This window comes from Thunnus albacares, chromosome 23 (assembly GCF_914725855.1).
Source record: "Thunnus albacares chromosome 23, fThuAlb1.1, whole genome shotgun sequence".
Taxonomy (NCBI): domain Eukaryota; kingdom Metazoa; phylum Chordata; class Actinopteri; order Scombriformes; family Scombridae; genus Thunnus; species Thunnus albacares.
In genome coordinates this window covers 18,540,961-18,568,936 of record NC_058128.1, presented here as the reverse complement: position 1 = coordinate 18,568,936, position 27,976 = coordinate 18,540,961, and the positions used below count along the sequence as shown (strand labels likewise).

At 39.2% G+C, this 27,976-nt stretch overlaps 1 protein-coding gene and 1 long non-coding RNA gene across 3 annotated transcripts in view; both read right to left on the bottom strand.

Moving 5' to 3' along the window:
• Positions 1-14,186, bottom strand: part of LOC122975404 — a 34,902-nt gene extending 20,716 nt beyond the window's left edge. The window contains exon 1 of the long non-coding RNA XR_006400656.1: positions 14,146-14,186. This is a non-coding gene — a long non-coding RNA (uncharacterized LOC122975404). The remainder of the gene's footprint in view (positions 1-14,145) is intronic.
• A 2,785-nt stretch (positions 14,187-16,971) lies between these two features.
• LOC122974954 (monocarboxylate transporter 2-like) overlaps positions 16,972-27,976 on the bottom strand; it is a 29,831-nt gene continuing 18,826 nt past the window's right edge. For both annotated transcript variants that reach the window (XM_044343052.1, XM_044343053.1), the window contains exons 3-5: positions 26,939-27,082; positions 23,300-24,103; positions 16,972-22,566 (exon numbers count right to left, since the gene is read on the bottom strand). In XM_044343052.1, coding sequence (XP_044198987.1) covers positions 22,286-22,566; positions 23,300-24,103; positions 26,939-27,082 — 1,229 coding nt within the window. In that variant the 3' untranslated portion in view covers positions 16,972-22,285. The remainder of the gene's footprint in view (positions 22,567-23,299; positions 24,104-26,938; positions 27,083-27,976) is intronic.

Below are 27,976 nucleotides of genomic sequence, written 5' to 3'. Positions count from 1 at the left end.
CAGGGCACGTTGCCAAAACTGTTTTAGCATCAGTGTTAACAAGATTCAAGTAGAAAAGTAACTCAACAATTAATAGGAAATAAATTATATTATACTTCACGTAACAGATCTACTCAAATCATAAACAATGAAATGGTTGCTGATCAGAGTAAAATTAACCACGCAGTCCTCATTTTATGAGGCCAACTAGAAAGTTTCTCATTTTTTCATAGAGGGAAACAGCCCAACTGATTGTGCGAGCAAAAATTGAAAAAAATCAAAGAGGCCAACCAAAACACCAGCTACAAAAACCAAAGTGAATTAGGATAAAAAAAAATACAACATATGAACACAAAGCTGGCTGCTCAGGAAATCAAACCAGCCCTCATTTCTTCCCATTAGCTTCTCATATTCCTGTGAAAGAGTTACCTGTACATCACAGTGCTTGCAGCAGGCTGAGAACAAGTGAGACGCCAATTTGTCTTGACATGTTAAGTTGTGACTCGATCAGATTACGAAACACAGCATCATTAATGGAAGAGCTGAGCGTTTGTCTTTCTACACTGAAGGCAGTACCAGATTTAGTTACCAACAGAAGCCTGTGACCTTGCCAGTGTTCATCATAAAGCAAATCATTGCAAGATTTCAGTCAAACATCAGCTGACAATTTACAGAGTAATCACCCAGTCTTACCCTCCATATGCTTCATGTCAAGGTGTTTTTTTTTAAATGTTAAAACCCATAGACTTCATGGGTTTCAATAGCACTTTCAGGAATAATCACTTCTTTCAGATAACTTGCACACATACACAAAACTTGTTTTCTTACTTACTGTAGTTCCATTACATTGATTAATTCACATTAATGTGCCTTAACTTTAACCATAACCACTACATGCTTTACCCCAAGCCTTACTCTCACCTTAACCTTTGCCATGACCCCATTTACACCTGGTATAAACATACAATGTGTATCTGGATTCTGGATGTTATCTGAATAAATCTGATCCGAATCTGATCTGAAATCTGATCACAAGCCTGCATTTACACCTGATATTAATAAGTATTCTCATTATCTTGAGTCCGCTAGATGCTAGCAGACTTGTCAAAAGGTCAAGCCAAGCAATTCAAGATTTAAGATTCAAAAACTTTAATGTCCCTGAGGGGCAATTTCCTTTACAGACAGTAGTCCAACACAATACATCATACACAACACAGTACAAGATCCATATCTGATATACTCCTACACTGTCACCATGAATCATGGGAAAAAGAAAGACAGACGCAATGACATCCAGGGTTATAGTTTGTTTAAAAAAACAATAGCAGATGGAACAAAGGACAATCTGTATATATTAGTGCTACCTTTGGGGAGATTAAACCTCCACCCTGATGGAAGCATCTGGAACTCAACATGTAAAGGATGTTGAGGGTCCAAAACAATAGTCTGTGCCTTTGAGATGAACCTCACTTCATACAGGTTCTGAAGGTCATTGAGGGTAGCACCAGTAATCTTACAGCACAGCTTGACAATTTTTTCCAGTTCATTATTCAGGATATTCTCGAGGGGACGATATGACATGCAGGGTGAGGGTCACGTGACAGACGGAGACAACTGAAGGCATTCATGGGATATTCTTTGGTAACTATAGTGGCCTGTTTGCCATGTTCCAAGTTCCTAGGCCACTTAATCTGCAAAGTGTCTTAGTTTTGACCCGTGTTCCACTGAAATAAATCCATGTTTCATGAAAACCCAATGTACTCACAAGTCCATACAAGGCAGGGAAAATGTTAAATGAAAATGTATTTGAAGTTACATAAAGCCTTGTCCATTACCTATTTACTTGATGTTGTAGGCTATTCCAAACTGTAACACCCAGATTACTACCCACTAGTGGCAAAGTGGCTCTTACTTGTTACCTTGTTGAAGAGGCTAATGTTTCTTATAAAGGTACCCATGGCACAAGCTAAACTGTGCAAGTGGACAGGCAGAGTTAGGTGACCTTTTATGTTGGGTGGATATTTTGACACTCTAGAGACGTGGCTCTAGGGATGGAAATGTTGACCACCCCTTTAGTCCAGAGGGAAATATAGCAACAAATATTGGACAGATTGCCATGAAATTTCAGGGGGAAAATCCATGACTTACCTGATGAAATCATCAGGTCAAAATTTTAATTTGCCCAGTGCTTTGATTTATGACTAGAATCTAGCTTAGCTGTGTGCTAAGTGCTAGTTAGCAAATGTTAGCACCCTTAACTAAGAAAGTAAACATGCCTTCTAAAAACAGCATGTTAGCATTGACATTGTCAGCATGCTGATGTTAGCATTTCTCACAAAATACCTAGTATAACCTCACAGAACCACTAAAATGCCTGTAGACTTAGTCTAGACTAGCTGGCTAGGATTCAATCACAATGTGACAGATTCCAAGTGCATTTACACTGTGCATGAAAAGGCATGTTTTTCTTATCCAGATGAGAAATCCATATACATATTGCATGTAAATACCAAGTGTAAATGGGGTCCAAGTCCCAACCCTGACATTTAATGATTTACCTTGTGGGAACTTTTTGTCCCCAAATGGTGGGTGAATTCCCACAATTTGACAAGTGTAAATACATGCACACAAACATTTGCCTCTCACGCCCTTTCACTAAACTCCAGTAATACTCTGCAGATTGAGCTGATGAATGAGCTTTTCTTTAAAAATTTACTTGGATAAATAAAGGCAGAATTACAAATTCAATTTAACATATTTTTGTCCTTCTATTCTTTATTGCCGGTCGGGTTGACAGATCCCACCTGGCTAATATATGTATTTAGTGCGTTATTGCCAGCTGTCCCTCTACGTCAGTCATTCAGCCACCCTGTGATAGTGCTGCCCCCAGTGCCCTGTTCCAGTTGTGAGGAAATCTGTCGCCTGAAGTTCGTCAAGGGCATCACTGCAGCCTGCCACACAGCTCACATCAATGCACCGTTGCTTTATAAATGCAGAGGAAGACTAAGAGCTGCAGTTCTGCAAGAACACTGCGAAATAATGCAAAAACAACACAAGTACAGGAATGAAGTATTTTTCATGATGAGGTAAAATTTTATTACAAACTGAACAAAACTAATTACAATGATTATATGAATATGTCACCTTGTTTATCTGATTGCTTTTCAGGCCCGTCAGTAAAATCAATTTTCATGGTTTAAATTGAATCCCTTAATTAAGAGAGGTTCTTTCCGTGTTTCAGAAGCCATTACATTGCATTGATTGATGTCTGGTTTAGCGATCAGCGCAGGGAAACAGTAGCGAGGCAGCTAATACTGCATGAAAAATGTAGACTGGAGCAGCCAAAGCGAAACGCGAAATGAAGTTCTGCCAGGGGTAATGTTATTAAATGATGTCTCTGTGGATGTGTGTGTGTATGCCTCCACCTGTGTGTGCTTGTGTGTGTGCATACTCCCAGTGTCTGACATGTTCAGTTATGATCTTGGCATTGCATCTGGTACGTTTACTGTACAATATTATTTCATGAACACCAGAAACCCTGCTGGAAATGAAAGCTGCAAGAGCATTGTGTCAAATTAAACGTCACTAAGAGGTGCTGCCATACTGCTGCATCCTGTCTTAACTAACTGAAAAGCTCTAGGTTAATCCTGATTGTCCAGATTTATAATAGACACTGACTGGAAATCTACACAGAGGAAGTGATGGTTCAAACCAAATCACCATTGAGTTTGAAGCACCCGTCACATCACTTACACAAATGGAAACCAAAGGAAACAATTTGAACTTTAAAAGAGAAGAAGCTGACACTTAGTCTCTTCTTGACTCCATGAATGAGTGTTTTGAATATCCATAGATTTCTTGCTACTTTCTTGCTGGTAGCTTAGCTCACTAACTGGCTAATGGCTGCTACCTCGCTGGTTTGGAACAGTTGTGCACAATTACATTTATTTGCATATTTTTTCCCACACAGTTGTTGTATGTGGATTGACAACGCAATTGCACTTACACTTGTGTTTAATGTGGTCACAATGTGTCCCTGACGACCTCTGGAGGTGGTTTCAGCCGATTGGATCACAATCCATCCTCAGTGGTGGGATGCAAGGTGTAAACGGGGTCTAAGTTCAGTCTCACAGAGCCACAAGCTCTTGTTACATACACATCTTTCGAGAGCTAAGGATTATTCCAAATAACATTACACACAAGTACATGTCTCTATTCTTAAAGAAGAAATCCAGCTCTGTAGCATTCACTCACATGAAAAAGCATGAAAAAGAATACATAAAATTTGATTTGTTAGTAAGGTAAAGTAATCCATCAGATCAGACTTACAGAACTGTGGACGCATGTTAAGTTTGTCCAGACACAAATCTTGAATGTACAACACCAGCATAACATTAGCATGAATCAGCTCTGAAAGATAATTTATTGCACAGCTGCACATCAGCAGTTGTGTGTTGGAAATGGAGGAGTGGCTTCTAAATTATTCATGAGATATAATAAGAGGATAGTTGCTATACAGAGTGTTTGTCCATGAGAATAGGACTTGGGGAAGATAAAGCTGAGAAGAGGGAATCTATTGTACAAAGTGAACATCATTCAGTGAGATGAAAATTGGCAGTTAAAGAGTAAGGAAAGCGCATTTCCATGTTACACACAGAGCTAAAGCCTTTCAGAAATGAGAAAGATTTTTGTGGAATAGCAAGACCCCAGCTTTGACTTGCTTCAGGGAACCTGTTTGTAGTGTAATGTTATTCTGGCCCGTGGACACGTAAGAGTTCTGCCACAACAAAAGGAGACTCATTCGAGGGGAGGAGAGAGACAGCTTTCAAACAGCATATATTAAATGTCTTCTTTTGCTGCCTTCACCTTCTGTGTTGCCTGTCTTTTGAGTTTGTCTAACGTCCGTGGGCTACGGCACTAACAAGGCTCCTTGCTATGGTCTCTGGTCACACAGTATTTGCCTCACTGTCACTGCAGCTATGCGGTCAGCACACGGTGTAAATACAACTGTTACAATAGCAGCACATTGCAACTTCCTGCCTGAACTTTAATCTATTGAGTCACACTTGTTCAGCAAAGTACAGCAGAAAGTTTGGAATACAAACAGACTTGGAAAACAAGTTTGTTTGAATGGTTGTACAACCTGTAAAGCAATGGTCACGTGGCAGACAGAAACAACCGAAGGCATCAGTGGGCTACTTTTCAGGATCCTCGCTAGCTTGTCTACTTACTGTGAGAAGATAATCAGTGAAGATGACCCAACATTTTTGAAAAAAGTATAAAACTCTACAGAAAAGGTAAAAACATGTCTAAGCTTGTTCCTGTCAGGGGTTTTTTTTTTTCTTTCATCTCTATTTTAACAAAGCATTACATCCTGTGCCATTGAAGTACAAACACAATAAAGATAGTTTTCAATAATCAGTTCCTACTGAAATGTATCCATTGTAAAAAAAAAAACAACTTTTTTTTAAATAAAAAACACCATTGTGACTGGCAAGACCAGTTGTGGTTAGCTGGTAGTAAACATGTTAGCACACTAGCTTGACTACACTTACTGGTCCTGTGACCCTCATCTTACAGGTTATGGTCCTTTGAGAGTCTACCCTCTGAAACGGGATATATTTATGTATATGTCCTGGAGTGGAGGATGTGTATGAATATATATAATTATTATATATAAATCAAAAAAGATTTTGACATATATTTGGTATATAGCAATTTATAACAGAATAACAAAGGAATAAAGGAGATTTTTATTTTGCTGGGACTATAAACGTAAATCATTTTTAAAAAGCAGAAATATATTCAGTTGCATCATTCCTTAAAATGCTGTGGAATTCTTTGACAGATCATTAGTATCAGACTTTACTGGAATGTTTCAAATCTGTTGCCCCCTTCACGTTATAGTGGGATATATTATGTTATTATACTTTGTTATTTTGTGTTGTTATTGTAACAAATTCTGTTATGTTTTTTCTTTGGAAATAAAAACAATTGATAACAAAAAAAATGCTGTGGAATTCTAAACTTTCAGACAATAAAGGAGCCTCCTTTAGGCAAATGCTTTTTTAAAACTGATAGGAAAGAACAATGCACTAATTGGCATAATATTTTACCCTTCAAATTAGCAGTTGTACTACCAGGTATCACCTTTGCTGTCTGTATTACTATCAACTTTCTGTGCTATTTTAAAATAAATTTTGAGCACTATCTTTACGCCCTGACTTGTGATCTTACACACTTCCTACTGGTGCAAAAGACTGCAGGTGACAACAAAGTTTTAAGTTTTCCCATCTGCACCAAACCCCACCGTTGGCCTCTCTGAGTGGAGCAGAGTGTGAGCCGGTCTGCAAGAAGGCCATGTTACCATCAAGCGAGCTAATGGGTGAGGAAGAGCCCATCAGATCCATAAAAGGTAAAGAGGTTCAAGGAAAGAGTTGGTCCTCTTCCTAGGGAGTAATCTTGAGGAGGGAAAGTCACTGATGCTACCTGACCTCGAGAAGCAGCACTGCGCTTGCCCACTCTGGTATTAGGAGCCCTGTCGCTACAGGAGCTGGAAGATTCAGTGCAGCACCAGAGAGAGCGCTCTGTCTGTGAGGTAATTTGGGGAACACACTGAAAGTGATTAATTTCTATGTTCTATTGTTCTTTATATAATGAGCAGAGAGGTGCTCATTACAGTGAAATGGCTTCTACTCCTGCCAATTAGGGGTTGATGATTTGCAAAGAGATATGCTGAAATTGCAAATCCAATTCTCTTTGAGACGGGAAGTGGATTGATAGTACTGCCCTACTTATTGTAGTGAGTCCATTCATATTGGACAATTCCACACCTCACGGTTAATATCCGATGTCAACATTCAGTACCAATGAAGAAAGTAGTGTCCCCTTTATGTAGCGCTGCGATATCACTCACAAAGAAAGAATATTTAAAACGTTGGCACTGAATGCTAGAAAATGTTGCCATTGAACATAATCCAGGGTTTGCAGACTCCTCCAATATTAACATAGTTTGCTAGGGATGGGATTGGGCTATGCTGATAACGGCCATGTCTACTGGTCGTGCCCACAGGAAATAGTAAAAATCTGAAAAAGTAGCATAATGATAGAAAAGCCTAATTATGGCAAATGGGATAATTTTGGATGCAGACTGTGTGTGTGTGTGTGTGTGTGTGTGTGTGTGTGTGTGTAATATAACCTATTCATTGAACCTTCATTGAAGCTTGAAATAATTACATGCAGCGAGAAGTTCAGTGTGAAATTTCCAGTTTGGTGTAATAGCTTCAATATGCTTCAAACAAAGTGCTTTTCAGATCACGTAGCAGCACCTGAAACCCCTTCCCCTCACCTCTTTCCAGTGCTGCATCCAACAATTTTTGTGGCTTTCAAATACTGACAATCTGACAACGCAGCAACTGGTGAGGCATGCAGAGGTGAAAAAAAAGCAGCAAGATTTGAACTTTTCTCTCAAACTCTCTTTTTTCATTCCTTACACAACCACTTCTGTCATTACCCATGTACAACTGAGTTCAACACCATAAATGCCTCTGAGGGGGAGAATTTTCGAAAGTGTGCGCCATTTATCCCCATTTGTACAAATCATTGTATCAAGACTACAAAGGCACAAAAAGACACAGAGCTCTTGGAGAGAGCAATGGGATGTGGCTGTTCAAAACAGGTATAACTTATGCCTTTAAACATGCTCGGATGACAAGTCGTACAACCTAGTTTGTTTCAAGCATACAAAACCTTTGATATTACTGCGTACATTCAGACCTGCAGAACTCCCTGCAATTGACTGAAGCCTAAAGGATTGTTAAATAAGAAGAACTACAAGTATACAACTGCCCTCCACAACTAACAAAAAAGGCGTGTGATGAATTACAACCTCAAAGGTCTATTAGTATCTGGTGCAGTTTCACTTCCTAGAGGGAGAAAAAAAAAAGTGTTGTGCTTGTTCATCCACAGTCTGAGTGGGTGCCCAGACAGGTGACCTTTTTACCTCACGTCACGGCATGAAAGATGCAACCTGCTGCTGTATGAATTCTGGGTAACCTTGCCCCGTAGGCAGGACATAGCTGCCTGCAGTGTGATAGGTCAGGAGGCAGCCTGCTCGTCAGAAAACCGACTGTGATTAAAGCTTCTTCTGTCCTGTTTAAATCTGCGAGCAGCTTTAACTGTGTTTCAAGACGCGTGGGAACAGTCGGAAAAATCATCCCGAATTCATGCAAAGAGTGTACGGTCAGGAATCACTATATGATGATGTGAACTGACATTAAGTGAAGCTGGATGGGTTTTAGCAAGCTGAGAGGTGGAAAGAAGCAATATGGAGAGGGACGGAGACGTGCTGGCACTTGAGCCTGAAGTGAACTCTTCCTGTGGATTCAAACTTCCCGTAGTGACACAAAGTGCTTCAAACAAGAAGGTAATCCAGGCACTCCAAATATAAGAAAATGGAACAGTGAGGAAGGAAATATTAAAAAGCCTTTATTCTAGTGGCTAAATCATTAAAGAACCAACATGTTTCAACCACTGTAGGTCTTCATCAGGGCCCGTAGTGACACTCCTGCAGCTTGGAATTCAGCTCAGACCTGTACATGCTTCAGTCTTTAGTGTTTGTATATCTACTCCCGATTAATATCTTGAATATTTAAAAGGTAATTCACAAGCATTCTGAGACAAGTTTCTGGTGGATGTTGAGAGTATTGTCTTTTTATGGTTACATAAAACAGTTGAGTAATAAATTATAGCAGAAACAGACATTGCAAGGTGCTTTTGTGGGGCTGCTGATGAGATAGAGACAAGTATGTGAGGCGTCAGAGAAACTGCTGTGACTTGCAGCATATTAGTTTGGATGTCAGCAGTTTTGATTGTAATTAAACACTAAAACTGGTGCCCTACTTTTGCCCAACTTTGGCAGACGAGCAAATAATCTCAGTACCGCTGTGTTGAAGGACATGATTAATGACATTGCCGTGTGAAACAGAGACAAAAGTCTGTGTCATCTATTGTTTGGTTTGTTGATTTTTTTTTCTGTCCCCTCTTCTGTGTGTTGGGCGGGGTTTTTTGCTTTTTTTTTTCTAACATCCTCCGTCTCCACTGTGATTTATTTCCCAGTTGTGAGTGTCTTTCGGAGGATGCACTAAAATTTATTTCAGGGATGGGATTTTAGAAAAGGCAGAGCAATGACGCAGCAGCCAGTCAACCTCTGTGGTCTGATAGTGAAATACTGGTGTGGAAAAATAGACATTGCATGGATATTTATTATTACTTTATCTGGTTCTTTTTTCCCCCCATTTGCTTTTTGACATATTTACCCTTCCCTTCTCCCCAGCCATTATTATATTAATTACATTAATATTATTGACAATTTGCACTTAATCTACTTACCAGGCTAAATAAAGGTTGAATAAAATAAAAAAAAAAATCCACTGTGATGCAGTGTCAGTATGTTTGCAATTGAATTTTCACCACCAAATCTGGTAGTGAAAAGTGTTCCATTTTTTCAATGGTTTGATGTCAGCAGATACTGTAGCTTTATGCTTAACGGTGTGTTCATGCTGTCCTTGTTGTTTCTGGTCTTATTTGCTATGCTGTTTGCTCTCTTCAGTTCCTGGTATGTGTCCCGCCAGCTTCTGCCTGTCCTACTTTACTGTCTACTTCAATATTATGGTTGTGTTATTATATTGTCAGCGACTCATCTTTTCTTGTCTCTCTGATTTTTTTTTCATTTTTGAGGCATTTCGCATGATGCCATGTCATTATTGCAAATAATATTTTAAGATTAAGTTTACAAAATAGTGTTTTTCAGGACATTTCCAACAAGTTATGGTGATTTCATTGCTTTTAATTGTGAAGAGGCTGCTGCCACTTTCTTCCATTTTTATTGAGATACAAGGTAACAAAAAGAAAACTTTGAAGTCCCCCTCCAGTCAAAAGTTTGTTTTGCTTTTTGTAACATCATTTCTATGTTTTACCTTAAAAGGTGCAATATGTAAGAATTATGTAAGAATTTCAGTTTAAAATATTCAAAAATTAACTAAAATTATCAACAGAATGTGAACAGATAAAATCAGATCTTCCCCAACTTTTGCCCATAACAGCTTGTGGACTGATTTCTATGTAAAGGACTCGGGTGCAACACTAGCTACCATTAGCTTAGAAATGGAGTCTGCTAACATCAATAAACAACCGGCACCCACCACAACACAGAGTCCAACACAAAGTCCACCTGAGCCCAAAAAACACAAATGTTTTATCTAATGAAGCCCATCTGGCCAAACGGCAATGTGACCGTTGTCGAGGGAAAACTAGGGTCAACAAGGGCAGGGCGTTCGATTCATTGAGGGACCCTCATTTGGTTTGGGGGATCAAAGCCGAGCCTGAGCTTGCTCTCTTCCCACTGGACAGGTAAGCTAAAATTACTGCAAAGTATGTGAAATATATTTTGATATTATGGTTTTAGTTGGCTAATGTTAGTGCTCTGCTCACTCACACTGACAGAGTGTGAGTGCAAGCAACAGGATGCTGACTGCAGGTCACTTAATGGCCACTGGTGTCACTAATGAGAAGGAATTTCTGATTCTTACATACTGCACCTTTAACTATGCCAGAGTTTGAAACTAGAAGCCTGCTTTCACATTGATCTGCTGAAGGGGGAAATTTCTCTGTGCTCACCTTAAAAAAATCTGAGGTTAAGACGTGTACTTACAAGCATGATTTTGTGACATCACAACTTATTTGGAAGCCACTCATGGTCCAGTATACATTTTTAGTATATAAGAAGATAATATATGTCTTAAAACATGTCTAGAGGGGATCTTTGAAGATTATGTTGATAAAATAAGCTCATTCATTCATGTATTAATTTCCAGTGGTAGTAGGATGCTAAAATGTTATTAACTAAAGTGAAAGTAAAACAGCTGTGGTACATAATAAAGTTGCGTGCAAAACATCTTTTATTATGTGCTGAAAACATGAAACATGAGAAACCTTTCATCTGGCAGAAAAAAAAATGAAAGGAACTTTGCTTGTTTCTGCATAATTACTAGAGATCAAACTCATTTGTAATCTTAATTTCTCAACAACACAAGCAGCCAATGATTTCCAAAAAAAAAAAAAAAAAAAGTACAAGACTCTGATGTACAGTCAGCTTGTTAGCTATTAAACAAACGCCATCATTTCCTTGTGAAGTAGAAAAACAACACACTGAGGACAACACAAGGACACGCTGCCAGGGAAAGACATTCTCAGAGATATAATAATGGTGTTAAACCGGTAGAAGCTGCTTGCCGATGGCCTTGTTTGTTTGTTGTTTTGTGACGGTGTCTAAATTGAATGTGGAAAAGATTTATTGACGCAGAATTTCATCAGGAACTTTGGACAGCTGACTCTTAAAAAATGATATCAGATCAGCTTGATAAAGATTATAATCAATGATTGTAAGAGCTGCTCCAGACAGCTCTACACAGCCTGATGATGACTGATTCAAAAGAGTTTATTTACTTGTTTTTGAGTTTTTACGCTCAAGGCTTATTTCATAGATTGACAGTCCTAAATAAATTCACAGAAAAATTCACCCTCAGCACTGACAGAGTCCACAAATTTGGTCTCCCACTCACTGTCAATAAAGCCAGAGAAAGTCTGTGTGTGATGACAGCACATTTTGGAGTCTCTTCATCTAAACTCAACTGTCCAAAATCAAAAGGTGAATCCTCCTTCAGGGTGGACTTGCACTTTGAAAAATCACTGCTGTTGCTGTACAACAGAGACATTTCAAACCTTGTAGGGCTTCAGAACAAACTGAACATCATCAAATTTAGAATTTAACATTTTATAATTTTCTTGTCCTAAATAATAGAGATTACAAAATGTGACAATAGTCTGTAAAGTTGAAGACAAAAGAAACTAAGCCGTCCTTTCTATCTCACACAAAGCAAAATCACCTCAATAAAACTTGCTCTCTCCTCCTTTGAAGGCAGTCTCAGCCTCTCTATAAATAACTTCCCAGTGGTATTACTGCAGAGAAAACCGAGCTAAGAGTGCCCTCTATGTGCAGGCTTAAGCTTTGTGCCTGCAAATGTGGCATAAAGTCATGCAAAAAAGGCTCAGATGTACACTGAATGTACAGAATCAGGCATGTCTTACACATACTGAGCTGCTTTTGCTTTTGAGCAGGGTGAATTGGCTCAAAACCTTTTTTTTTTTTTTTTTTTTCTTAAAACCCATGTCCTCTTATGTGATCAGTAAAACACTTTCTCTTCTACCTACCTCTGCATTTTTCCAATATTAAGAGCAACTAAGGTAAAAGTCAGGGAATAAAGCTTAACGTTCCCGGTGCCCTCTCTAAGTGCAGTGTCATCAGAAGTTAAGTGGGAAGGCAGGCCAGATCAAAGCAGTAAAACAGATCTTCACTGTCTCAGTTTATCTCTGCAAAAGCCTGAGAAACCCTGTCACAACCTCAGATGCTCAAAAAACAAAAAAAAAAAAAAAGATTTTCCTTCTGGACTCATTATTCCCTCCAGTGCTGGATGATGGTACACACACTAGTCACGGTTGTGTAACTCAAATCAAAGCGCTCCGTTTGAAGACTTGTTTGGTTAATAAGTCTATTACGGAGCTATAAAAACTGCAATTAGATGGAAAATCTGGAGTCAGTGTCAAAATCCCAATTTATATTCTCCCGTTAGATTATGCAAAGAGAGGGTTTGTCACCAGCAGTGACTCATTCTGATACAATGAGGGAATTAACAGCCAATACAAATAAAATTATAAATATCATGAATATGCATACACACTGTACACACGAGTACATGTGAATACAGTAAATGGGATAGAGCTAAATCTGTACAGCCAGATGGATGCAGTTTTAATTATCAATTTTTTAATTGTTTAAGAAAAATTGAAAATAAAGACATTAATAATGTCGATCTACATTGCAACATGGAAAAAAGGTTGATAATGCTGTCTCCTGAAAATTAGATGAAATAAAACATTGGTGTTTTACACAAAAAAGACATATGAGAAGTGCAGCAAGAATGAAAAAACAGCACACCAACAGAAAGGATTAATAACAGTGACAAGAAGCAAGGCCAAACGTTTTTAAAGCCATCAAACAGGAATTATCTTGTTAAGATGTTTGAAGAGCCAGTGTGAAGAGAAATTGTAAGGCTTTTTAAAAAATGTCAATAAAAAGGCATCATTGACTTCTCTCAACCTGACACACAACACTAACAGCAGAAAAATATAGTTAGTAGTAAATAACAGAATAACAGCAGTGCTTTGTTGTTGGCATCTTTGGCTTGAGATTGAGAATTTTCAACCCTTCACTGAGCTGCTAAATGTTTGCATGTGTTTGTGTGCATCTTCAAAAACCAATGCATGTGGCAGTTATGAGTTTTGCTGCTGACCATTATAATTGTTCCATCTTCCCTGGCCAGTATGTTCCACCAAGCAACCAACATCTATATGTCTCTGTCTCAAAAGTGTGACATTTGACAGTTCAATTTACCAGTTTTTGTTCACACTGCAGAGAATTATCACCAGACTCTGCTCAGTTGGAATGTTTTAGCATCTTTCAGCTCATTTTTTTGGTTTTACAGCCCACAATTTTACTGTTTTGATTCACTCTCATTGCTCTCATCAATCTCATTTCAAGTTCAGCAGGCAGCTGTTTTTGGAGAAAAATCTCTGACAGACCCACTTTACATTACCTGCCCAGCATCAAACAACATACTGACAAAGCGAGTGACAAGTTGGTGGACACAGAGGAGCATTTAGCAGCAAGATATTTTCCTCAAGACTTGGTGGAGACCAAAACAGAGCTAAAAGTGTAACAATTCAAGATGCGGAGGCTTCAATGACGAAACCAAGACAAACAAAAGAAACACCAACTAAATGATGTGCCACCACATACCCCAAACTATCTATGGTAAGTGTACTCCCAGGGTTAGGTAAGAACCTACTCTAAAAACTATTTAAAAAAATGCTAAGAACAATGATTAAAAACAGCACTGTTAAAACTGCCCCCCCCCCCCCCCCCCCTTCTTGAGCACACCTAAAATTATGGCAAGACCCATTAAAACATTAAATATACATTACCTAACATTACAGAAGTGTACAAAGTCATAAAATAATGAAAAACAAACATATAATGAAAGCTGTTACCTGGGCAGCAGCAGGAACAGGGACAATCACACCGAGTGCAGGCAATCAAATGGCAGAACTCTCACACCTGTGCTCATTTATCACCTGCTCCCTCTGCTAGGCCCACCCCTTCTCAGGGACCTGTGTCCCCTGCTACAATAGGAAAGTGGATATTGATCTCACAATCATTAGTTGAACAAAAACACAACTTCAGCTTTAATCAACTTTAATCATCATGCCAAAATAGACACGTACTGAATAGCTCAGATTTTTCAATGACATTTTGCTGGGTTGGTTGCTTTATAAGTACTGGTGTTATTACCAGTAAAAATCAGACTCTTTGTCCCTTTAAGATCAGGATTATGCCTTTTGAAAGCGTCTTCCTGACACTGATCTGCAGCGAGATCCAGTCAGTCAGTGGCAGAACACTCGCAGAAGAACGAACAGCCAGTTCTTCCCTCTATAACCTGGCGATGGAGCAGACAGATGTGCTGATATGCCATCTATAGCCGTAGGCCTTTTCTGACTTCTAAAGGCTTCCGCTGTCAAAATGGGGCGCCGGGGAGTGCATGACACAAAAGTTAAATGAAGGTTAAATGGAAGCACTTCAAAGTGGGAGATCTCTACAGAAAAATAACGGAGGAAAGGTTAATGTGTGTCTTGTTGAGACACCAGAGCAGCTTGTAGCTTTTGGGCATGTCGGTTTGAGGTCCAGTTTGGGTCAGAACGCCTCAGGGCCACCATTTATCGGTTTCGTTCGCACAGTTACTGTGTGCAGCACGATAACAGGGTTTTAAACTGATGCTTGGAGAGCAGTTTTCTGCCAGGTTTCCCTCTGTTATAGTTTGAGATACTAGCACATAATAAAGCTTTGTATATGCAGGAGTTCACTTAGTCAGAGTCATCAACCTTTGATATGACGGAAGCCCCTCAGTGAGATACAGATGCAAAGAAACAGGCTGCAGAAAAGCTTTATTTCTTGAATCTTAATTAGTTCAAGTTTTGCAACACAAGCCAAGTTAACCTTAAAGGAAAGGTAAGGATTTATTTGGTGACCATGTAACCATTTAAAAGAAAAAAAAGCAAAGTATGCAAACCAAAAAGCTATCGGAAACAGGTAGACAAGGCAATTATTAGCCCAACAAAACATCAAAAGAATGGCAACATCTCTACTGGGCCGCCTACATCCCTTCAGTATTTAACCAATTATCACAACATAGTTAGTGTGGTTGACCTGTATGCCAGTGTGACAGCTAATTGCCAACCGCCAGGACTCAAAGGCAGCCGACCTGAAACTCTGCAGCCTTGCAGGGAATAGAGTTTGACACTGTTTTGAAGGTCAATTTCTGCATTCAAACCCCAACAGGTCCCCCCCTGAGGTGCCCGGTCCTGCTGAAACGCCTATCACAGGAAACTGGAGAGGCTTATTGTTCTCTCCTCTCCTGTTGACCCTTACCGCCCCATTAAAATCTAGCCTGAAACTCTGCCTGAGGGTCTCCAGCCATCATCAGCATGCGCAGGCTTGCCAAAGCATTGCATACTAATGAGACAGGGAGGGGTGATGGTGGGTGCCTGGTTTGCATCTTTAAAATGCAGTGATGGAGGTTAGGATTGGTCGCCAGGCAGAATTACTGACAGGCTTGATTAGTAGTGGGTTTGGTGCAGGAAGAGAGCAGGAGGTGTTGCACTTTGAGTCTAATGATAGCTTCTCGTGGCATCCAGGTGATCATGTTTGCTGACTGTTACTGGAAACACACACACAGATATTATTCATTGTGCAGGCTTACTGAAGGATTATTACCTCCACCAGGTGGTTTGTTTTTTTGCCTATCAGCAGGATTTCTGAGAGACTTGCAAGACTTTGCATTTGATGGGCAGATCAGCCACTACAATTAGTATTTTGTGGTGTTGAAACTATCTTGCCACATATTGTGCGTGTGACTGATTTGGTGCATAATAGTCTAGAGTGTGTTATTGTATATAGTGCAATACCTACTAATTATTTCCTTGTATATATATTGGATCTAGCTCTCTGGCCTGTTTTCTGTGTGGCTATAAAGACCCTCTCTGGGATTTTTAACATTAGAGCCACAACATGTAGACTTTGAAAATGTCTAAATTTGGCAACCCCCTGTGGTTGTATCAAAACATTCTTCAGATTGTCCATCCATCCATCCATTTTCTTTGCTGCTTATCCTCTGTAGGGTCACAGGGGAGCTGGAGCCAATCTCAGCTGAGGTGGGATACACCCTGAACAGGTCGCCAGTCAATCACAGGGCTAATATATAGCATAGAGACCACTCACATTCACACCTACAGGCAATTAAGAGTCACCAATTAACCCAACCTGCATGTTTTCGGTCTGTGGGAGGAAGCCGGAGCACCCAGAGAGAACCCACGCAGGCATGGGTAGAAGGTCCCCGGCCGGCTGGTGGGTTCAAACCCAGAACCCTCTGGCTGTGAGACGACATTGCCACCCTCTTATTGTGTCTAAGCTAATATGTAAGCAGGATTTATAGCAGCTAACAGGCAATTGGGTAAAAGTAAATTAATTAGGAATTGCTGATCCATGCAATCAATATGATGGCAGTTTCTCCTAAAAAGTAGAGAAAACTCACATTACATGTTTGTTTGTTTTTTAATTGTTTGCTCATTTAATTTTCCTCTTATTCTTATACTAATCACTAATATTAGCCTGCCTTTCAGTACAGCTCTGATGAAATCTGATGATTAAGTCACATTATAATCTACTGACCAGCAGCACAAAATATCCGCTTGGTTAGAAGATAAAACTTTAAACATACAAGTCATACTTTATAATTACAAACAGAGACACATTCCAAAGGCTTGTTTGGATATATACTTTATTGAGCTACTGTGATAGGTTATATAATTCTATTAGAATTACAAAAACATAAATCAGATTTTTTTTTATACCCGTGTGGTATTTTTCCTCACTCTGACATGATGGCCGCAGAGGTAGTGGAAAGACTGACGCTGAAAAACTGTTTAATGTAAAGTTGCTGTGATGAGAAAGCACACAGAGCGTCTGCTACTGGAAGGACATACTGGACTGAGTTCACTGCTGAAACACACTGCAGTACTGAGATCCAAACATGTGAACACCACTGTCCTCAAGTGTGTTCATATGCAGAAAATTTTGCATCCGTGACTATGTGTACAAAGCCCTGTACACACAATATACAGTAAATATTGTCAAAGACTGAACAATTTGTAGATATTTAGACTAGATTTGGTGCTATACATTCTTACAGCTTTTTTATTGATGAATGAAACACTGCAGTGATTTGCAGGCACACAGACAGTAGGGGCAAAATCAGAAATGGAACTTAAATATCATGATTTGAACAACACAATACCATGTTCACAACAAGCTGTTTCTAATGGTCATCATAGCACAATAAGGCACAGTTAGCTTAACAGCTAGAGATGTTATTGACAGTCCTGCAGCCTTCCAGTAGCAAACCACTCTCAACACCAACACATGCTGATTGTGTCATCACATCAGTGAGGAAAAAAATGAAAGCTTGTTCAAGAAGTTGCAAGATTGGAACACTTTATAGGCAGAAATTATGTCACTGGCTCTGTGGGCAGAGATTTGCATTTGCTTATTTAAAAATCATGTTTTTCAAAATGGAGTTCTGTATGTGAAAAACCTAAAATTCAAAATAAAGAGAGGGAAGTTATATAAATAATAGTAAATTATTCTCACACCACATTTTTTCCACTGAGTTTCACTCCAGTAAAATGTGATTTTGGCTCTGACCTTTAAGGTTTAAGTCAACCAGTCAGATAATTTCTGCCTCATGATTAAATCTCCAATCAGCTGTCATCTCTATCATTTAAACACAGTCAGAAGCTCAGAATGTCAGCTGCTAAGTGCTTTTCAGGAAAACCTTAAAAACAGACATGCATCTCTTCCAGTTACATTACATTCTGCATATCGATCCCACACATCAGGGGAAAAAGAAAAATCAAGCTACAAAGTAGATAATAAAACAATTTTCAGCCAGCCCTAATCCTAAAGTGAACATTTTAACATTTCCTTTTTAAAATAACAGATATGTGCACTTACAGAAAAAATACAAGAGGGGGGGAGTATTTAATATTCGTTTAAATTAAACTTCACTGCTAAATTTGGTCTTCAGCAAATTTAAAAATAAATCCCCCATTCTGTTTCTAAAGTTACACACATAAAAAAGAAACACAAAATATAGCAGATGCTAAGCGATATCATTGATAAGGCTATTGGTGCAAGTCAAATCCACTCTCAATTATCTCTATTTGGATTAGTTATAACTCATTTCGCTTTGTTCTTAGAATACACATTTTGAACCAAAATACACAGAAATGTCTGGCTTCATTATGAACAAATATTTCATTGTTTTGCAGTACAGCATAGTGAAAGTTTATAAGAGAACAGTGTGAAATTTTGATGTCTTGACTTGGACACAGATGCAACATTCTTTGAACCTGAACAATTGACTAATAGAAAGCAGAGAGCCACCATCAGCGGGAGCTTCCCTATTAGCAGATTAGTAGGAGGCTGATGTTAGGGACATCTAAATCCAACAAGTCTCAAGGGTATTCCTTTAGTTGTATATTTCTATTTGTATACTATAATATATAAATATAGATAATGTTTATTTATCCTGAGACAAACCCCCCACTGAAAAAAGAGAACAGCATTGATAACACCTGAAACTGCATCAGTCATTTATAAATGGCAAAAAACAAAAGAAAAAAATTGCAATCTTGTTTGAATATACAAAAATAATAAATAATGAAAACTATTGTTCTCCTGTTGAAAGGGGAAGCTTCTTTACCTTCTGGTCTAAATGGTTTGAAACCAGCAGGGGGCAGTGTTATGTGGTAGAAAGTGACTGTGCAGCACTCTGTTTCCCTCATCGAGAATCATCATGCACAGTGAGCATAGTGACATCTGATTTCAGTGAACGAAAGTAGTCCCTCTTTCCACTCATCAAGTGCAAGCGGGATAACATTCAAAAAGAATCTAAGGTCATTCAACTAAAGCTATAAGGAAGGTGTGGACATGGCAATATAAAAATACTGTCTAGTATTGGCATGAAATGCTGGTGAACTAAGTCTGAAGATATGAGCTAACAGATGAACTCTAAGCAGAGTTAACTTCAACACACGATTTCTAATAAAATAATGACAAACTGGGTTTGTCCTCATGTTGTTGGGGCAGACCAAAAGCAAGATCAGAAGAAGTTAAGAGCTTTGTAAAACTACAAGCAGAATAGTGCATAAATCTTTCAAAATAATCTTATTTACAGTCAACTGTATAGCAGCTGCTCTCAACAAAGTTCCACCAATACTCAAAGTTCTCACAGATTCTCCCAACCAAATAAAACAGCAGTTTATTTCTCTGATTTCACCAGAAACCAGAGAACATTTCACAGTAACGTGCTGTGTGGTTGTAATGAGCCTTGGGTGAAAGTGGGACATGGTTGAGAGCCACTGTCACACAGCTGGACATCTATTTTCATGATTCCGAATACACATTCAACTATTCAAAGCAGGAAAAAAAAGGACAATAACATTGCTTTTTTTTGTTCAGGATTGCTTTGAAAAATTAAATTTGGTATTGAAATGTGTTTGGCTTTGTTAGGACATCTGAGTCAGGACACCATTTGGTCAGCTTTTGGGCTTTAGGCCAAAGCTGCAGGTTTCGAGATGAAAACTGATCAATAGCACGACAGGATAAAATTTAACAAATTATCACATGGAATGGATAGGATATTGAACAAGTAATAGTGACATTTATAGCAACAAACAGTTAAATTGTTACATGATATGTTCATCCAATAAATTTGAGTGCACACAATACAATTCAAAATAGCATTATTTAGTAGTATCATTAATATTCCTTCGGCTGTTTTAAGATACTGGCATGGACGTTGTTTGTTAGTGAATTAGTTAATGAAGGGACTACACAGAACATGATTACTTAAACTCATAGCAATAACATACATTTCAATACAGGACACAAACAGAGCCCAAAATGCAGATTACACAGAGACTTTTTAAAGTCAATCACAGCAAAAAAGTGGGTCACATTTTATACAAAGGTTTATCAGCTTCGGTAATACTATTAAGTATTCGTTGTACATCTACCCCGCATTCATCCATTACATTTAAGGCAATGTACAGAATAGACTGCTACACTGAACACAAAAAAAAACATGTCCCTGTATATCTGCATTAAAATATGAGTATATTGCTCATGGGCATTATGTGTAGAAAAACCACTATTATGTAGATGGTTTTTGGTCATTAATACCTTATTAAGGCCCACAGAGGAAATTACATTCAGCCATAATCAAATTCATTGATTGCAGCAGGTTTATAAAGATGTTTGGGGTGAAGTATGGCCATTTTTTGTTTTAGTGCAGCATACATGAGTGCAATATGGAAGAATAGACGACTTATAGGAAGCATTTTATGACTTGATCGAAAGTATTAAAGTGGGACATTTGTGCAGGTCTTACTACACAATGTTACAGTGCTCAGGCGGGCAGCATAATACTCAGGCGCCAGCATCACCAGCTGTGAACACACCTGTTCTTTATTGATGGAGGCGGGAATTTCTGGGCACCCAATTGCTATATGAAACACAACGCAATTAGGATTTTGCGTTCTTGCTTGACACATATCACCAGATGGATCAACCATTTCCAGAGCACTGGGTTGCTAACGCTGCATTCACACGGCGAGCAACACAATCAACAAGTCATCAGAAGTTTTTTCTTCCTACAGAGCTGAGCAACCAGGGAAACTCAGCCAAACTTTTTAGGCTCAACGGCTGCCAACATTAAGTCAGATTTCAGCTCCTCTTTTGTTCACTACTGATTGATATCATGAACATCAGCCTACAATGGGAGCAATTGATTCCAGCCTTTCAAAGCTTCCCACATCTCCACAACTTTGATTTGAAAAATTACTGGAACAGACATTGTCAACATTGATGCTTAGATAATAGGTATATCAATCATTAAGGCCAATCATCATTTCTGAAATCATTTTATCAGTTCATTTTCTATACTAAAAAATGAGTGCCTCCAATTGTCTGATCTGACTGTTCAGTAGATACAATCAGAGCCTCTACCTGCCCACAATCTGCCAAAAATGCAACATGTACACCAGGTTACTTGGTTACTTGTTGTGTGAATGCACAGTTAGGGATCAGTGTTGCTCAAGATGTCACCAGGACTGGACACTGGCTGACATTAGAATCAAACCACTGACCTTTCAGTCACAGAAAGGGCTTTCCAACCACCAAGAAATACTGTCATTGCTTCATGTTAATAAATTAACCTTTCCTCATCAACCAAAACTTCAGTGTGTTGTGAAGAAGACAGATCTAATTTTGAACATGTGGGTTCAGTTTGCTGGTGCTGTAGGAAAAGTGGCAACACACTGATGCCGCATTCACATCATATCGGAAGACACAGGAGTAACAACAGAATAGCGCTTGTTGATACAACTTGGAATATTCATGCATTTTACTTGTTGGAACAGATTACTAAAATTACTAAAATCAAACTATAAACAGACTTTAGCGTATAATACTTTTCTTGAGCAGAGTTGATTGTCTGACTGTGAATTCAACTAATTCTCTAATAATGTGTCAGCATTGGTGGATTTGTTGCTACGTTTGCTTTTCCAATTCTGCAGTTTCTACAGAAACACTAATCCCACATCCTACTTGTAACTGCCATGAAGGTATTTGTACTCCAGTTGAAGGCCTGTATTTACAATAAATCCGATATGAGGTGAACGTGGCAAGAAAGAAAATACAGTTAGCAGTACACTGTTTTCCACAAACATTTTCTGACTTTTAGCCTCTTCACATGCATACAATATCTTACACATTTCTCTCTGGTTAATGTATCTGTTGAGTCACCGCTGATGCTCCTCGGCAAACAGATATTATGCCTCAAAGCCTCCTACAACACAGTTGTTGCTTTGGCAGTTAGTTTTAGAGAAGTGCAAAGGACCCAGAATAGAGCCTGGTGGAACACAGAGAGGCAACTCTTGGCTTGGAGCTCAGTTTGATCATAGTTGAGGACGTAGGGAGGCTGCATTAGAGGTGGCGGTTAGCTGTTGGCAGGATTTAGATGTTGGTTTCCCGCTGCATAGGTTCCTCCTCTCTCTGACTTTTGTCAACCAGTTCCTCGGAGGCCTGGGCCTCCCCATCAGCCTCTTTCTTATCCTGGACTTGGTCTGGATCTTCCGTCTCAGTCCGTTTGTACATCTCTGCACGCTTGCGCTCACGGTCCAAGAGTCTGTAGTTAATGAAGTTTCCAATGAAGAGCCAAATACTAGCCACAATCACTATAGCTCCACAGCAAAAATACATGTTCTTGTAGCTCTTCGTGACATCGACCAGTTTCCCTGCAAGAAAGCACATAAAGATTTTATAAATTTGCAGGTACAAAACGTTAAAATGTTAAAGTATTTCCAAGTAGAACTGAGATATGTTTTACAGAAAACATATCTAAATATGCTTTTAATGGGGTTTACAGTGTTGTGTTTGTCATAAATTATTAGCTTGGGAGGCTTAAGTTTAAGTAAAAGCCTGGTCACACCTGCAAACAAAATATTTTGTGGCAAATCAGTTAATTTGAATGGAATCAAGAAGATCAGGGAATTTGCAAGTGGGAGCGAAGTAAATCCATGCAAATCTTTCACATTAAGGTCAATTTTTATTAACTTAGACCCATTTTCTTGACAATGCTGACCTTTGAGGAAATGGAAATATGGAGAGTCAACAAAAGAAGAAGCTATCATAGCTTATTAGCTGTGTTGCACCACCGACCTTTATTTATCCATCCTCTGTCAGAGTACAAACTGTTCTGCAAACAAGGCATGATTTGCAGACATTATTATGATTACGGTTATGAGACAATGAGTCAACGGTACAATACGTCTCTTGGATACACTGTGTGAACTTATTGTCCCATTAGCAAGCTTGCAAATTGATAGTTATCAATCACACTTATAAGCAGGTCTAGTGTTTCAACTGACAGTTAGCAAGCTAGCTGACTGGCCTTAACTGGCCTTGTTACCTAAAAAATGTAATTGTAAGTGAATAAAATATGCTCTCAGACCGACAGACATACAGTACCTGCTAGTGGTGGACCAATGAGGACCGGACAGCACTCCACAATTGTGGTGAGTCCCACAGCACTGGAGAACCTCTGAGGCCCAACGAGGTCCATTAGTGTTTCAAACAGCACTGAGCTGACCATGCCAAAGGCAAAGCCAAAGAAGATAGCATACACCACCAGACCAGTGTAACTTTCCACCAGCGGGCAGAGGATGTGGCATACCCCATTGTACAGCACAGCAAAGCTGAAGAAGTACTGGATCCTGGGTCGGATCCAGGGTGTGTTGGCCAGTAACCCCATTGAGGGCCTAGCAAACATGTCGACAAAAGCCAGGATTGAGAGCAGGAAGGCAGCCGAGTACTCATCCACACCCATGTCCTTGGCGTAGGCTGCAAGGAAAACAATAGGTGCAAAGAAGCCCACGAACATGATGACGTTGCCAAATAGGTAGATGAGAAAGCCGCGATGCTTGAAGAGCGTCAGATCCAGGTACTTGTTGACCATTTGCCAGGCAGTGTGCTTCTCTTTCGTTGTGGTAGCAATGGCAGCTATCTCTTCGTCCTTCTTGACCTTGCCAGGTGGAGGTCCCAGAGGCCTCATGAGAGAACCAGCCACACAGCAGTTCAGCAGCAGGCCACCCAGGATGAAGAAGCTCCCTCTCCAGCCAAAGTGGTTGAAGAGGTACTGGTTGAGAGGAGCAAGGGTGCTGAGGAACACTGGACTGCCTGCCATCGCTAGCCCGTTAGCAATGGGACGCTTCTTATTGAAGTATCTGCCTATCATAGTCAGTGCTGGCTGCAGGTTGAAGGCTAATCCAAGTCCTATGGGGAAAGATACAGAGGTAGATTAGTCTTGTAACAGTCATGGTAATTCTAATGTCATGTTAGTATGATAACATGAAATATAATAATCTGGCGGCTGGCAGCTGTGGCTCAGGAGGCAGGGCGAGTTGTCCATTAATTATAGGTTTGTTGTTTAGTTCCCTAGCTGTGGTCAGGCCAGCACCTTGCATGGTAGCTTGCTGCCATCAGTGTGTGACTGCATGAATGGGTGAACAAATGAATGCGTGAATTGTAAAGCACTTTAAATAAAAGTGCTAAATGCAGCCATTTACCCTGATAACCAGCGCTACACGAACACATTTGATGCACTACTTAGTATTCAATGGTACCAGGACAGAACACAGAGGAACTGATGGTTTTTGGAATTTGTTGACAACAGATGAAATAAGAATATATATAAGCAGGGTGCAATTCGTGAAAAAAAAAATCAGAAGGGGGATGTTTTTGAAACATTCTTATTCATGAAAATAACCAGAGTGGGCCTATATGAAGACTATTAGGTTATTTCTTGCAGCTGTTACAGTAACATTTGTAAAATAATTATGAACTTTAATAAAACATTTAAGAAACTTGAACTTGACCACTGCATTTGCAGGAATATTTTAATCCATTTTTCAAAAATTGAATTCATCAAGTAGCACAATATTTTCACTCTAAGCAATGTGATGTCAAGTTCATACCTTGTCCTTTCCTCATCCGGACACATAGAGGATGTAATCATATACAATAAAACCAAAGTTTAAATGCTTATTTAAACCTGCAGTGCAGAACTTTTACATATAAATGAATGCCATTAAATTCAAACCCTTGCCAAACGAGTTCACAGAATACTGATTAAGCCTATCACCAAGTTTTTAATCTGGTGTCGGTGGCAATGTTCCCAACCTGGCTGGATGATTGCACACTGCGCATGCTCTATGGGCAGAGCATGCACACCAGAGACTTCTGCCATCCGAGTGGCTAACTTACGGTTAGCCCTCTGTTAACTTGAATGGGGATAAAATAATGTAATTGTGCAGCTCTTATAGATTTTTCAGACCAAATGGATCAAATTCTGATAAGGAAACAAGTTATTTTGCAGGGGTTGTGTGATGCTCAAAACAATTTCTCCACCGTTTTACAGCCGCAACAACAGCGACGGCATAGACTACGGCAGAGCCTATGAAGTAAGCACAGTGTTTTTGTAATTACTCTCACTGCCAGAAGGGGGAGACAAAAGTCCTGCACCCCAGCTTTAACATGCCAGAATTAAATTCCTCAATGCTCCTTTCAGTACTGTGGATAGTGCCACTTGGCCAGATGTGCCAATACATTTATGTCATTCTTGCAAGTCACTGTTTAATTCAGCTCTATGCGCAGCACGCAGCAAACTTCAATACTGAACAGAAAATAATCACAACATGCAATAGCACAACATGCTGTCATCATAAAAATAAATAGGCCACAGTACATGTCTACTTGTCAGACTATGAAAACAGTCTGCTTTCTTTCCTGTGGAGGGGTCATCCACAGCATGTCGCCCCTCTTTTACCCACATCTCCACAAATCTCCAAGCAGGGAAGGAGGCAACCCCTGGTCCATTTACCGTGTCATCACATAGCCTAGGGCAGTTTCATCTGTATTGTCACACAAGCACTGACAGGGAAAGTCCATTTCTGATTTTATTGTTGTTTGCTCTTAGGGCTGGGCGATATGACCAAAATCTCATATCCCAATATAGGTCATTTCATATCCCAATAACGACATCTATCCTGATATAGCACATTTTAATCCAATGAATAAACAGTTGTCAAACGATAGACATTTTTCTCTCATCACACAATATAGCTATATTGTCATATCGCACAGGCCTATTTGCACTATAGACTGTTCTGACATTGCAGCGCTTTACTTAGATTTTTTTAAATAGACTATTTTTATTTTAGTTATTTTATATGGTCTACTGGTGAAGCAGTGCACTATAAGGGGGACATATTTTAGGCCCCACCGGGGATAAAAATAACTCAGCAGGGCAGGCAGGGACATACAGACCAGACCAGACATACATACAGACCAGAGGAGGGGAAATCCCCACCATCCCCCATGGCAAATCACACCTTGCCTATAAACAGGCAGCAATGTCATTTGAAATCACATTACAATCACAGTATTGAACAAAAAGAAGAAAAAATAAAAAGTGACTGTATGTTGATGTTACAAAGTAACTGATATAGATTACAATAATTGGAACTTAGTAAGTTACTACCAAAAGGCTTTTTGCACTCAGTTTTTGGGATGAAATATCATAAAAGTTTAATTTAGCAATTTTTTAATATTAATCTTGAATCAAATAACTTTCTGAAATGCAAATTCACATACAGCTGCCGATTGCCTTGGTCATGGTGCACAACAAGACAGAGTTATTGGTTTGCTTTGCATGTGAGTATTGATTATTAGATGGTAAATTCATGTAATTGAATTGGATTTAAATGGGCTATGAGTTTATATTGTTACATTATATCTACAGTAGATCTCCAAAATAAACCTAAAAGATTTGATGAAGCGGAATGACAGAAAATTTCAGCTTTCATCAGGGGACCAGATTATTCTGATGGAGGTAGGCTGTTGTTTGCTAACCCCCATTATGTGTAAGTTGTAAGCTAAAAATATAGCATGATGAGATTAAGGCAAAAACCAAAACATACTGAAGAAAAAAAGCTGAAACAAAGCCAGCACTCTTTCTGCTACAACAGTTTTATTTTTAACGTGATACTTAGAAGTAGAGGCTAATCACATTAACTCAAAATGGACTTAAGTGGCTTTAGATGGACTTACCGCCAATAACTCCTATGCAGATATAAAGCTGCATCACGTTGATGCAGAATGAAGCTAAGATCATGCCAGTGGAACAGAGGCAGCCCCCCATCATAACAATGGGTCTGCAGCCGTATGTGTTAACCAGTATGCTGCTGATGGGACCTGGAACAAACGGAAAACAGAAAATCAACCCACACATGTAACATATTTACAATAGTCAGGATCACTGAAAGTGAGTGCATAATGATTTAATCTGGTTAGTGCTGCACACCAGCAGGAGCCCTGCTTCTATTAATAGCAGCAACTGGGCTGTTTCAATTTTTAAACACAGCACTCCTATCATCTTATGTCAAACCAGTTTAAAGGGGAGTGAGTGACAGCACAGCAATTACTATTCTATTCTACTATTCTATATTACATAATTATAATGTATATGTTGGAAACAAGACATATCCATATGTAGTGTTAGCATGTGAGGTTTATATTCAGGCAACTACACAGCTGTGCCAGATATGTTTCTGCCAATTCATTTGTCACTGACAGATGGCAATAAAAATATTTAATTAGGTTAATTGGGTTGTACCCACTTTATCTATATTACCTAAATGACTTAATTAGAAGTGAAAACAAAAGGTCAGCATTAATATTATTAACTAAATGGTCCATGGTAAATGTCCACTAAGTCTTGCAGAGCCATTCCCTGGTTCAGCTTTGATAGACTGTACCTACCGTTGAACTATGATGGACAGCAGGGGAGCGTTAGCAATTACAAAAATTTAGTTTAGATACTATGGTGGGTTTGTTTACAACCCATTTGATTTTCGAAATCCATGTATCTTAGCAGTGAAATCGGTGTTTAAACCAGTATTAGGGGATTCTTGTTGGATAATAGTGACATTATAGTTCTATAAAGTTGACAAGGCTAATGTGTTAGCAAAGAGCTTCCTAGTTACACATCTAGCAGAGCAATATTAGCATTCCTTTAGAGTAGAGTTTCTGGCAACCTGACAATATTTAGCCTACTCTCCTTTTTGCTCTGTTCTGGTGTCCACAAAG